At 40.3% G+C, this 12,429-nt stretch overlaps 1 protein-coding gene across 2 annotated transcripts in view; it reads right to left on the minus strand.

Moving 5' to 3' along the window:
• The window catches only part of PREX1 (phosphatidylinositol-3,4,5-trisphosphate dependent Rac exchange factor 1), a 165,197-nt gene that overhangs the window by 86,998 nt on the left and 65,770 nt on the right, over positions 1-12,429 (minus strand). For both annotated transcript variants that reach the window (XM_056353309.1, XM_056353308.1), the window contains exons 3-4: positions 8,071-8,193; positions 1,200-1,304 (exon numbers count right to left, since the gene is read on the minus strand). In XM_056353309.1, coding sequence (XP_056209284.1) covers positions 1,200-1,304; positions 8,071-8,193 — 228 coding nt within the window. The remainder of the gene's footprint in view (positions 1-1,199; positions 1,305-8,070; positions 8,194-12,429) is intronic.

A 12,429-nucleotide genomic window follows, 5' to 3' on the forward strand; every position in this document is an offset into this window, starting at 1 on the left:
TGCCAATCCAATTGAAGTGCAGAACCCTCTGAATGTTGGGAAGGATGGTGTTTACATGCAATTTTGTCTCTCCTCTTTCCCATTAGATTCCCTCAACAGAAGCACCCAGAGGAACTCACAAACAAGGAAAGGGTCATTTGGTGACTCAAACCAATGGTTTAACAAGGTTCATTAAAACTCAGACATGACAAAGATTCTGACTACCCAACAGCATGAGTGCTTGTCCCTGCTGCTCCCTCTGAGGCCTATATTTTGTGGCTAAAAGAATGCTCTGACCCTGCTTGTGACAGACAATTATGCAGAAGTTTTCTTTTGCCATACTATATTGGGAAAGAGCAGAAAGAAGAGTAGGTTCTTAGCAAAAAGACAGCCTTTCTTTTGTCTCATAGCATTTACTAAGGAAAAAAACTAGCGAGCTGATTTAGTCAGCCATGCCAACCTACATGCCAACCCCATTCCAAATGCCATACATCCATAGCTAGGAAAACAAGATATTCTAACATCAAGCAGAACTGGGGTGAAAGCTAGGAGGAGAAACATCCATGAAAAGAAAGAAAAAGGAGGAATGCTGGGCAGAAGGCACTGTCTACTGGTTGCGTCTCCTCCGAAGCCCAGCCTCTATGAGAAGCATTTGAAGGCTGTATACCACAGTCCCTCCCAACATAGATTCTAATACATCATGGGTCGGATGGGGAAGTTAGGTCATTTTTGATACAAGCAGCAATCATGCAGTCAAAACAATTCATCCAGACTACATTTCTTGCCCACAACTGGACTCATGGGGAAAAGGACGTCAGAAGCAGGCCATATTTTTCTGGTGGGTCTGCAGATGGTGAATTGGTCAGAGAACTGAGCAGGGAATCAGATCCACTGGGAACTAGTCACAGACCCAGCACTGACTTATTGCATTACTCCTTTCACAATCTTTGCTCTAATTTCCTCTTGCTACTTAAAAAAAAAAAAAATAATCTTCCCTGTTTCCACTGAAATCATTCATACCAGAGGATAGTAGACCATACACAGACATAGTTCTGTGCCTGAACTCATCAGTGATTTCAATACCTATCCATCCTGAGTGCAGCATACCTTGAATGGATAATGTCTGCAAAATGCCCGGCATTCCTGGGATACCAAAGGGTTATTATGAGTACAGTGCAAAGTCAGATCATTAAGTCAAGAGTGCTAGAGAAGGTGCTTACCAGAAGGAATGTTCTCACTGTTGGGATCTTGTTCAATTCCATCAGCAGTCTGAGTGCTTTCTCGTGGTTGCTACAGTACTCCTCGTACACAAAGAATTTGTCTTTCTGCAAGGAAAAACATAGTAACTTATTGACTCAGACAAAACTGGAGTGACTATTTTGTCTCAGTCTGATACCAAATTCTTTAAAAATGGGCATGCATTCAGAGTGGCATTAGGGTTCTAGTCTACATGAAGCGCGTGACATTCCTCTAATGTGAATAATGTATACAGGTGTTCCACTAATTTCTAACTTACTGTGTTGTAAGTTAACATCAGCTTTCTGAGCAGAGACTTCCAGCACTTTTCCTCTTAACGCATCACAAAAAAAATATATTCTTTGCTAAAGAATGGATCTTGCTATCTCCAAGATACTTGACATGTTGTCAGGATATTCCAGCAAACTAGCCAGGAGCAGAGTAAAGCCAGGAGCAAGGGCGCTGACATTTCTGAGCTGTGCTGACCACAGCCTAGGGAGGAAGAAGCAGAGGTGGCTGGGAAGAACCAAGGCCTGGAAGAAGGTCAGAGTTCTGGAGGGGAACTATAACACACAGCAACCAGCTGGAAATCCCCTGCCTTTCAGGGCTGAGAGGGAACCCCTAGTAAGTTGGCTGGCTCATTTTGTGTTCTGAAACGAACAGCAGACTTCACTATTTCAATGCAACACTAATCAGTGAGCCAGCTGTCCATAACAATTTCCCTCAATGCAAGAATTTAATCAAATCCACACAAAAAACCCAACATACTACAGAAATTACAGGAAGGGAAAGGTAGCTTCATAACTAGATTGAGGTACTTACACTGGAACATGTCACACCCACCAGCACATGCAGTGGAATGAAATTCCCTGTTAAGAAACAAGGGTCAGCTGGCAGCACCAAGTTCTGCTTTACTGATCTCCAGAATCAAGTAACTTTTTTTTCTAACGAAAACAATTGGAGATGCTGCACCCATTGCAAACACCAGATATCTGGAAACACTGAAATGTTGTTACTGCTTCTCTTGTGAATCTGTTTCCATGTCTGAGCAGATCAGGCAAGGAGCGAGTTGATCCTTTCAAGGCTGTTGGGTAGGGCTGAACTTTCCGCAGCCATGATAAGTGATTTCAGTATTGCATTCAATGGAATAAAAGGGAGGGTCAAGAGACTCTTCGGTTAAATGATTTAGAAGCGAAAAAAGTCCCACCTTTTTTTGGGTGCTTCTCACAACAGTAGTTTCTTTCCTGGTTCAGGTCTGCTACTATGCCACAATGCAGTGTCATGCAGAGGTACTCAGACAAGCTACTTTGCATCTCAAAAGTAATTTAGATGCATGAGCATAGCACTCTGCCAGGGGTAATATGCGAGGACTTCCAAAGCTGGCATCTCAGGGCAACATGCCTGTAGACAATGCCCTCCAGAGTTTGTTGTGGCATTCGCATCATTAATTTTCTATTTAGGATCCTGGGCTGAAAACATTCTACCTGAACCTTTTAATCTCCCCAGAACTTGGAAGTGAATTTTTTTTGAGCTTTGATTGGACTCCTAGCACTCTTCAGAGATGTAGAGCTTCCTGTGTTAGCTGAAGGTATCTGCAACATCTAGCTACTTTTAAGACAGCTCTTAGTGATCCAAACAAAAATCTACTGCCAACAGAAAGGGCTAAGTAACATGAATCCATGGGAATACAGCTGCACTTACTGGGTATTCCCTTTGCTATTGTCACATGGAAAATAAATTGCATTAATATTAGTTTAGAAGAATTTGACATTCTGGTTAGATGCTCTGTGGGTAGATGTACATGGTCAAAGACTGTAAAATGCTTTTGGGTTTGGTTTATCACTAATCTGATGGAATTTTTTCCCTTCTTGTACTTCCAAAGGAAGATTTAGGAATAAATAGATATATGTCCAAACACAACAACAATGGTACAAAGCAAATAAAGCATCAGCCACAAAGAATATGGTGCAAAGAGCTGGAATGCAGATGTTCAAGACTTTTATCCTTCATCTACAGCTGTTCATATTAGTACTGGAGTTTAATACTGGGAAGCTGAAAAGAAACAAAGGCTTCTGACCACCAGATGCAGGAAAAGGCAGGGCTGGGTCCATAGCACAATAGAAGAGGCATTTGAGAGGCACAGGATTGTTTTCAACCATAAAAACTGGAGAGTTACAGAACAAGAAGACAGATATACAAGTTTCTCCTGCATTTCCTCCTCTCACCTCTCCTCAACTCCCTGGATGCACACAAGCAGCATACTTGAAACTAAAAATAGTAACCATTAACACAACAGCATCCGTTACATCAATGCACACAAAATGTCATCGCTCAGGTTTCTCACTGCAGCTTTGAGTGCCTAGAGTTTTGGGAGGTTGTATTTAGATCATGACAAAATCCCTTTGCTAAAGCTCAAGTCAGTACAATAATTATACACACACCAGAGTGCTTTCATCAAGTCTTTCCCAGCTGTCCTTCATGCATGAGACCCACAAATATGAGAACTATGCTTTAAATTACTCAGTGTCTGAAGTGTTTAATTTCCTCTCTGGGTGACATTCAGTCCTGTACTCTCCCATCCCCTGATGAGGAAATTATCAGTTACATAATTACAGATGTTAACTCAGTAATTCTGAGCCTGCAGTTACTCTATATTGACGCGTAATTATGGTCAGAGATGTGACCACATAAAAATAGCACCTTCTTACTCAGCAAATCTACTGGATACACAGCTAAACCTTCTGATTTTGGTAACAGGAGTAAGTCTATACTGTTCTTAGTTTGGTTAAAATAAATCTTTAACCAACAATTTATTCTCCAAATATGTTATTTTGGGTCCATTAGAACTGCCCACAAATTAGCACAGATTTGAAAAGAGTTTTGACTAGAAAAAGCAAGACATTTGGAAAATTGTAACAATTTTATTTGGACATATTTTTAACAAGACATGGCATTTTCTTGTTTCAAAGCAGGCTGAAACCAGTTTTGTCAACATAAAAACCTAAACAGAAGATACGATTCTTAACAAAAGACCCCTGATGACTTTGACAGTAAAAACTGTTCATTCATGCAACAGTGCTCCTAAAAATGAGAAGAAAACACGTGTTCTTTGAACAAGTTTCTAGTTATTACTTGACCTCTAGCAACATGACGATAACAGAAATGAAGCACCTGTCAATTCTCTGCCCTTCTGCTCTGCAGACAGTCATACATTTTTGTGACCTGCACAAAAGAGCCTATGCTGATGAGATGTGATTATTCCAAGTTTGGTGTATATGCTCTCTTTGATGTTAAAAACTTGTTCTACACACCATATTGTTTAAGGCTGCATTTTTCAATTCAGATTTTGAATGAATGTTTAAGTATGTTCTTCACTGTCTGTTATAGTCACACTAAACTACAACTCCACAAAAATTCTAGCACCTAGCATCAGACAATGAACTTCTCATGATCACCTGATCAAATGGAGTACACTAGGGCAAATGATGTCCATCTTCTTAAGTAAAACAATTTTTCGCACCCAAATATCAGAGCAAGTACATTCCACCGTCTGTTAAAATACTTCAAAAATTCAATGTGTAATGATTGTTCTTTTGGAACCCTTGCAAAATCTGCTTGCTTGCTTCAGATGTTACTCAAGATCTTCTATTCTGGAGATCAAGGGGAGTGAGAACATCCTAGCATTATTATAAATGGATCGAATCTGATCCTAGAGGCTCATAACTAAAAACAGTGTCCTGTTTCTGAAGATCAGTGGGACTGTTGTTGAGCGAGGCTCTTCTAGGCCAAGGTAAACCAGGAAACAAGTCAGGCCTATGTAGATTAAAGAAAATTTAGGATACATAGATCTCATGCACAGGACTCGAACACTGCAGTCTGGTAGAACTTCTAACGGGGAATCTGGGGACTGCTATCAAAGATATATGATACAAGGAAACGTACAGAAAACATGAACCACTAAGAAATGCAGTGTCTGGAAAAAGCAGTGCTTCAAGAATTCTCAAGCGATTCAACAAATTTATTAGCATCTTTAACATTGAGTTTCTGTAGAAAAGCAGCTGTGCTAACATCTGGCTGCTGACAATGACCGGGTTCATAATCATGACTAAGAATGACCTTGCCAGGCGATCATGATAGAAGATACACTGATACCTTCAAGATTCACAGGCCTCACGTGACTTCCTCACTGCAAACTCCCCTGAGGATACACCGTGATTTGATAGTAACAAAAAAGCAGCACTAAGGGTGGTCTGCCTAGCACTTCTTCTAAGCACATTGCAACAACAAGAGAATCTTACCCAAAATGAAAGACCAAAGACACACGGTCCCCATATTTTCCCTGGGTAAACTGGCTAATAACATGCATTCTGAAAAAAACTCTTTAGCCATTTTGCAGGAACGCATCACTGGAAGAGAAAGGCTGGCTTTTTCTCCAATAAACCTCAAGTGTGCTGCAAGGGCTTCTTGTGGTGGCAAAATGCTATACAACATTTTAAAAAAAAACCCCTCGTTTCAACACCATAGAAACAACTTCAGGAGTACTGTTTCTGAGGCGCACAGGCTTTTACTAATGCCTCTGCTTCATCAGAACAGTCCCAATTAGGGAAATGGAGCTTTGGAAGCCTGAGCAGAAAGGAACCAAAGACTCTGAACCACAGTTGCCACTGGTGTTTCCCTCTCACTTGCTGGAGACTCGCTGTGGAAGCCTTTATTGTGACAGGGCACAAATCCCACCTCCCTTAGTCCCAAATACCCACAGTGAAGCTTGTCTTCAAAAACCTCAGCACAATCTGCATGCAAGGACCAATTATCTTCTCCTCTCTTGATAACCTTCTCTTGACTGTTCCTTACTCAGACTTGAGGTACCACAATGCTCCTAAGGGTATTCCTACATTTCCTTAAGGTAATTATTGAGGAGACCAGTTTTTTCTATATATCCTGATTTGAACATATGTTTTACTTCCTTCTGCGTAAGCTGTTTCTTCCCTAGGGGATCACGAAACAGTTGATGTACACATTATTTGCAATGCACTCCGCAGACAGCAACGTAAGCTGATCTCAGTCAAACTGCCTCTATCAGAAGACAATTTCTCACCAGCACTCATCCCTATGCATTACACAATTCCTGTATTGCTGCATGTTTGATAAATAAACACAATTTTTAAATTTAACAGCAAAAAAGTTACAAAATTATATGTACATATACAAGAAAACACTACCAATGACTACATATATCAAGCCTGAATTCAACCAAATGACAGGATGCTAACATTTCTGGTTATTCAGTGGCACTCAAACACAGTGGACAATTTGACAGCATCACTCAAAAACTCTCTAACTTCAATATCCTCGCTAATGAATGCTCATGTATCTTATTGGTAGGGAATGATTTTAGTGGGTATTCAACGCTTTAACTAAGTTCACCAGTCTGCTTCTCAGCAGCTGACACAGTCCTCACATCTGATACAGTTTTTGGGCATGGGCTCAACATAACACTTTCCAACACTATTTTAATAATTGTCACTGCATAAATAAAAATTAAACAGGGTGGGGAGGGGGGCATGGTATTTGGTAAAGCTCTGTAATGAATGGTTGTATAATTGCTGTTCACTCAAACCTGATGAACTGTGAAAGCGTGAATTTTTATTATGAAAGCATAATAGAATATATTTTGATAGGAAGTTGGCCTGTGGCTTAATGCAGTTAATAAGAACTTGAAGAAATGGCTATTATGTACATGCTTTTTAATTTTCATACATTTCAAGAGGGCTGCTCCAAGTGAAAAAAATGTGCAACTTCAAATTATTATACGTGTAAATTAGGTAACTTTGCATTTAAATGAGTCCAGCTTGTAACTGGCTGTATATAATAACTGATCTTGCATATACAGTATGCTCTACATACATATTAGTTAGAGGATGGCACACATACATAATTGAAAATCAGGTCAAGTTAAAAACAAAAATGTTTCACAGTGTAAGAAACAAATTACAATGAAAGAAGAAATGATAAGATCATAAGCTGCAATTGCACAATCCTTATTATGGGTCTGTGCTTTCCTGATCACCTAGCCATACCAATCTAACTGGATCAGGCTGGCATACATGATCATATCACAGATGTAGTAAGAGAACAAATAATACAGCTATCAGGCATGAAGTCAGATGATACAGAAGTAGTCATCAAATTCTTCTAAACAACCTAGAACTGGCAAAGTGAATTTGCATCATATAACTACTTCACATTTTGTATCTCTGGCATTCTTGAGCTAGTATTATGAGTCCAAAAGCCATATTTTCTTTACTTTTGAGCTACAGAATGCAGGTGCTCATTTAGTCCATGGTAAAAGGCTGTGCATTGTAACTTGTGCTGCATTTCAGGAAGATAAGCCAGCTCACACTACCTTTCATTTACTGAAGGATAAATGTATGCAGACACTAACTACTGTAAATGATGTATCATCCTTTGTGGGTTTCAATTTTTCTAAATTTTAAAACACAGACAAAAATTATTCATTTACTTGAAATTGTGCTACTTTTTTGAAACATTTGGAACCAAAGCAGAGAAATTCTCGGCTGTAAAATTTGATCAGCTAGGTGAGGAAAAAAAAGGAAAAAAAATTCAATAGGAAAAGGAAGAGTTTCTAAAAATACCTCGTTGTTTAGCTGAGTTTGATGTGGTTTCCATTGTTCTAACCTCATTCACAAATTTTTTCCCACCCTACCTACAATTTTCATACAAGACACGTATTGTCATACTATTGCCACAAGCCTTAGAGATTAGGGCTAGCTAAGGGGCATGGGAGCTTATGACAGGAAACTGCATTTTCAGATAGCGTTAAGTCATTGTACTTACAAATTTTAAGAAAACATTTCCCAGTTCATGCTGAGACTGAGGTTCTGGTTGTAAACAAAATTCCAGGGCAGCCAGGAACTCCTTGTGAACACCAAGAATGTCTTCAATGTTAGAAAATAATATCTGAAATATAAAAAGAAAGACATTGCTAGCTGTTAATAAATCTGAGAGTGTTTTGTTAAAGTAGTAGCACCAAAATACTGTGGCTCTAGATTTGCTGCGATAGGATCTAAAGCACAGGGACTCAGAATTATTTACATTGCACATGCCCCTTTCCTGGCCCCCTACAAAAATCTATATGGCTACTGAAGTACCTGCTGTACATGAAGGTTATCTTTCCAGATATCTAAGAATGACAAATGTGAGCAACCTCTTTCAATCTAGAGAAGATTCCATGAGATCAGCCAGGTAACTGGAATCACAAGGACCAAACTCACTTTGCAGGAGACAGAAGCAGGAAGTCATTTACCTTTCCTTCCCATGCATTAGAAACCACTTTCTGGAAGAAAGGGACTTGAACGTATCACAAGATACGTTCAAGATGCCCCTGTAAGTAAGAGACCAAATCTCTGCCACGTGGAATCTAGCTTTTCACTGACAGGAGTACAAAATAGCGTAAAATGCTTGCAAAACACAAAAGCAGCATTTTAGAGGTCCCTTTCACTCATCTGAGTGGTTCTAAAAGGCATGTGTAACAGGGTAGAGGCCCCTAGTTTAGACACATATTAGAAGGTAACTGTGCAATCTCACACCTAGATCTTCCCTCATGATTCAAATATACATGTGCTAGGAGGAATAAACTGTCAGGGTAAGAGCTGCTATAAACACCCAAGCTTTGTATGTCTTAATCATCTTCATATAAAATATGAGACAAAGGTGTGAATATCCAGATAGGAGATGGAATACTGTCTACACAGTGGGAGAAGTCCTGATGCATGGTGACAGAACCATCAGTATTGACAGCCACTGGAGGAAGCCTGAATGAGCAGAATAAATCCTGGAGTTCGCAGCTGACATACATATTGCAGACAACATTTTCTATCACTTAGCTTTAACTATGCCACTTGTAAAGAGAAGATCTGCAGTGCAGTCAAACCAGCATTCACATGTCAAACCAGCTTTCACATTGGAAGAATCCTCCCAGGTCTTGCACTATGAGTGGGTGACACTCCTTTGAACCCCAGAACTGACAGAGCCAGCCTTCACCTTCCTGGCATTCCATGTGGGAAGTGATCGAGCCTAACATCTTCCAACATTTCCCAAAATACCTTATGGTAATACTAAGCTTTTCAGCTTTACGCAGTAGTATTTTTTCACCAGGTGTGACACTGATTCAGCCTGGTGGCTAGTGATGTGGCAGTAATTCAGAAAAACAATAACCTGTAAATTAAGTGTAATCACTAAAGAAAGGAACAAAGCCTCAATTTCTGGTTTAAAACCAGTTTCTCTCTGATTTTGCAGGGAAGACCAGGAATTCAAGGAGCTTTTCTCTCTGCATGTACCCAGGTTCAACTCTATACCTTCTGTTATTCAAGTATGGGCACACTATTTCTGTCAAACTTCTCCTGCCAGCTGCCTGCACGTGCAGAGCCGAGCCTGTTGCATCCTCCCTGTCTTTGCTCTCCTTCTCCACTTCAGGAATACTGAGAAATGGTAGTATGCACCATCATTAATGCATACTTGTGCCTCATAGCTCCTTTCCAGCTCTAAATAAACTGAAAGATTCCAACACACTGGATTTGCACTGATGGGCTCTGAATGCAAATAAAGGACAGGGAGCTAGGACCATCTGATTGCTTCCAGAAACCTTCCAGTGCAAATTCAAGCAAAGCGTACAATGGTTCTGTCACATGGCTGAAACTGATGAGATGACACGGTAACCCCTGTCTGCATGGCTTTGCCAGAAGCTGTGCCAAAAGGGGATTAACAAGGAAGAGGAAAACATCTGTCAGGGATGATTTTATCCTTCAGGAGCAGTCTTTGGGGGGTATTTTTTGATCCAAGGAATATCTGTGTAATCTAATGAATACTGTGGTGATCAGCAGAGCTCTGCTTGCAGCAGAATTTGCAGATAAAAAGAGTCACTTGAAAATCAAGGCAGCAGAGAGACCCTGAATGCATACGTTTCTATATCTAATGCACAGTACCATTCATAAGCCTAATGCAAGGATCTATGTCTGGCAGCTTGCGTATGCCCTCAAGTTGTACTTTCTTCAATATACTGTATCACTGAAACTACATCAGCACCCTGTTGTGAACGTAGCATAATACTAACGTATCAATAGAGTTACTCCCACAAGAGGCAGCAAATAAAACTAAAAACATTTTTTTGTGATGTTGCTGCAGCTGTTAGTTACTGGAGTACTTGTAAAATCTGGTCCTGGCACGGGGACTCAATGTGGCCTTTCTGAAAGGGGATACAGTGGCCAAAGATTACTGAAATCTCCAGTGCTTATTGCCAGCTGTAGGAGAAACCTGCAAAAATAATACTGGGAGCAATAACCCAGATTATCCTAAAAAGTACTTTCTGCTTTTGCTCAGAGGTGACTGATTGCCAGAGTACCCTGTAATTTCCCCTAAAAATTTCTGCTGCATGAAGAGAGGAAAAGACAGTCGTTGTCTTCTTACATAAGCTGCCAAACTATTTATGCAGGCTCTGCTACCATGTTTGCTGCTGCCAGCCACCTCACAGCTCTCTGGTGACTCAAGATACACAATATTAGTAGGCAGAGCTATCACTAGTCCCAACACCACCTTGCTTGTCCTGCCTCTACCAGCAAGGAAGGAGAAAGAAAAGGGAAAGAAACAACAAATATCTTTGAACTGCAGGAAAGACAATGAAATTACTTGAGGTAGGGGGAGAAGGGGGGTAGGACGGGGAGATAATATTGACTCTGATCAGGAAAACTGCTTTTGTGATTCTGTTTCACCAGCAATAGGCATAGGCCCTTTACTATGGGAGATAAACGCTGTTATTGAAAGTTGGGTATTGTAATATTAAGAATAAATGAGGTCTCTGAGTGGCCTACAAAAAGACCCCCCAGGCACTTCAAGAATGACACAAAAATGAAGTGATACTTTACTTTCCCAGGGGAGTGTGATGAAACTTCAAATATAAATACATTTAAATCAGCAGAGAAAATAGAGATTCTTTTGCACAGGCTTTGTGGGCACTGCATCTGATTATGTGGCAGTCATAATTAGTATTGATTTTTATGATACACAAATAACGATATGATAATACCTTTTATCAACATCTGCAGCTGTTCATCAAATTGGCAAATAGTTGTATAGGTTTATTTCTCACAGAACTTACTTTTTGCATGCTTCTCTGCACATGAGCTCTATTATCACTAATTACTCGTCCAGTCTTTGTTCAGCCACCCCCAAACTTACTTCACACTCTAGATGGTGAGTTTTGGGGGAGCATGGACCTCCAAACTTGAAGACAGCAAGAAGCTTAGCTCCATAAAGCTGCCAAGCCATCTTGCTACCAGCCCCTTCTGATGCCAGTCAGTCAGTACTACAGTATTGCTAACCTCTAGAATGAATAGCAAAAACAAGGACTAGAGCCCTGCTAGGATGTCTTCATTCAGATACACTAGTATGTAAAATGGAGAAACCAGCCTTGGGGAAACACATGCCAGCTGCAGTAGCCCTGGCTGGTGTGATATACCTATTATTGCTATGCCCTGATTTAGGAGCTCATTTAGGAGCTACAGGATCAAACACAAGCCCAATAAGTAAGCCTCTAACAGCAAACAAACTGCACTCTCCCACTGATCATCAGGTGCACTTGCATATGTGTACTACGAGGGCTTTGGTTTCACATGCGTATGTGTAAAAGGAGAGTTTTTTAAGCCAAATTACTACAAAAAAGTGTTGCTTGTATGAAAATAACCAACAACAAGGTCTCATGTGACCATAGGCACTAGAGAAGCCAGTACCTCACAGCAATGTGTTCTATGTCCCTTATTTCTTTCCATTGCAAAATTCATTCAGGAACCTCTTCGTGCAAGGGTCTCGCATTACTTAGTCCTCCCACAAGAAACCACATTCTTCCCACTAGAATACAGAGGGATATTCCTGACTCCTTCTCAGAAGCCCTATCCATTCTAGATTTGTAAAATACAGCAGATGCAAAATGGCTAAGTGAATACTGCCAAGCAAAATAGACAAGGGCTGTGCATTCCCTGCCTTTCCTCTCAAAGACACTGAAAAGGCGTCTCTGTCCTCTACCCACCATTTCACAAATCCTGCCAAAAGTTAGTATCTCTGACAACACTACACTGTTGTCAAATTTTACTGAAATCAGCTGGTGGGATGAAAAAATGCTGGAAGATGACAGCTATACAAATG

This window comes from Falco biarmicus, chromosome 10 (assembly GCF_023638135.1).
Source record: "Falco biarmicus isolate bFalBia1 chromosome 10, bFalBia1.pri, whole genome shotgun sequence".
Lineage (NCBI taxonomy): Eukaryota > Metazoa > Chordata > Aves > Falconiformes > Falconidae > Falco > Falco biarmicus.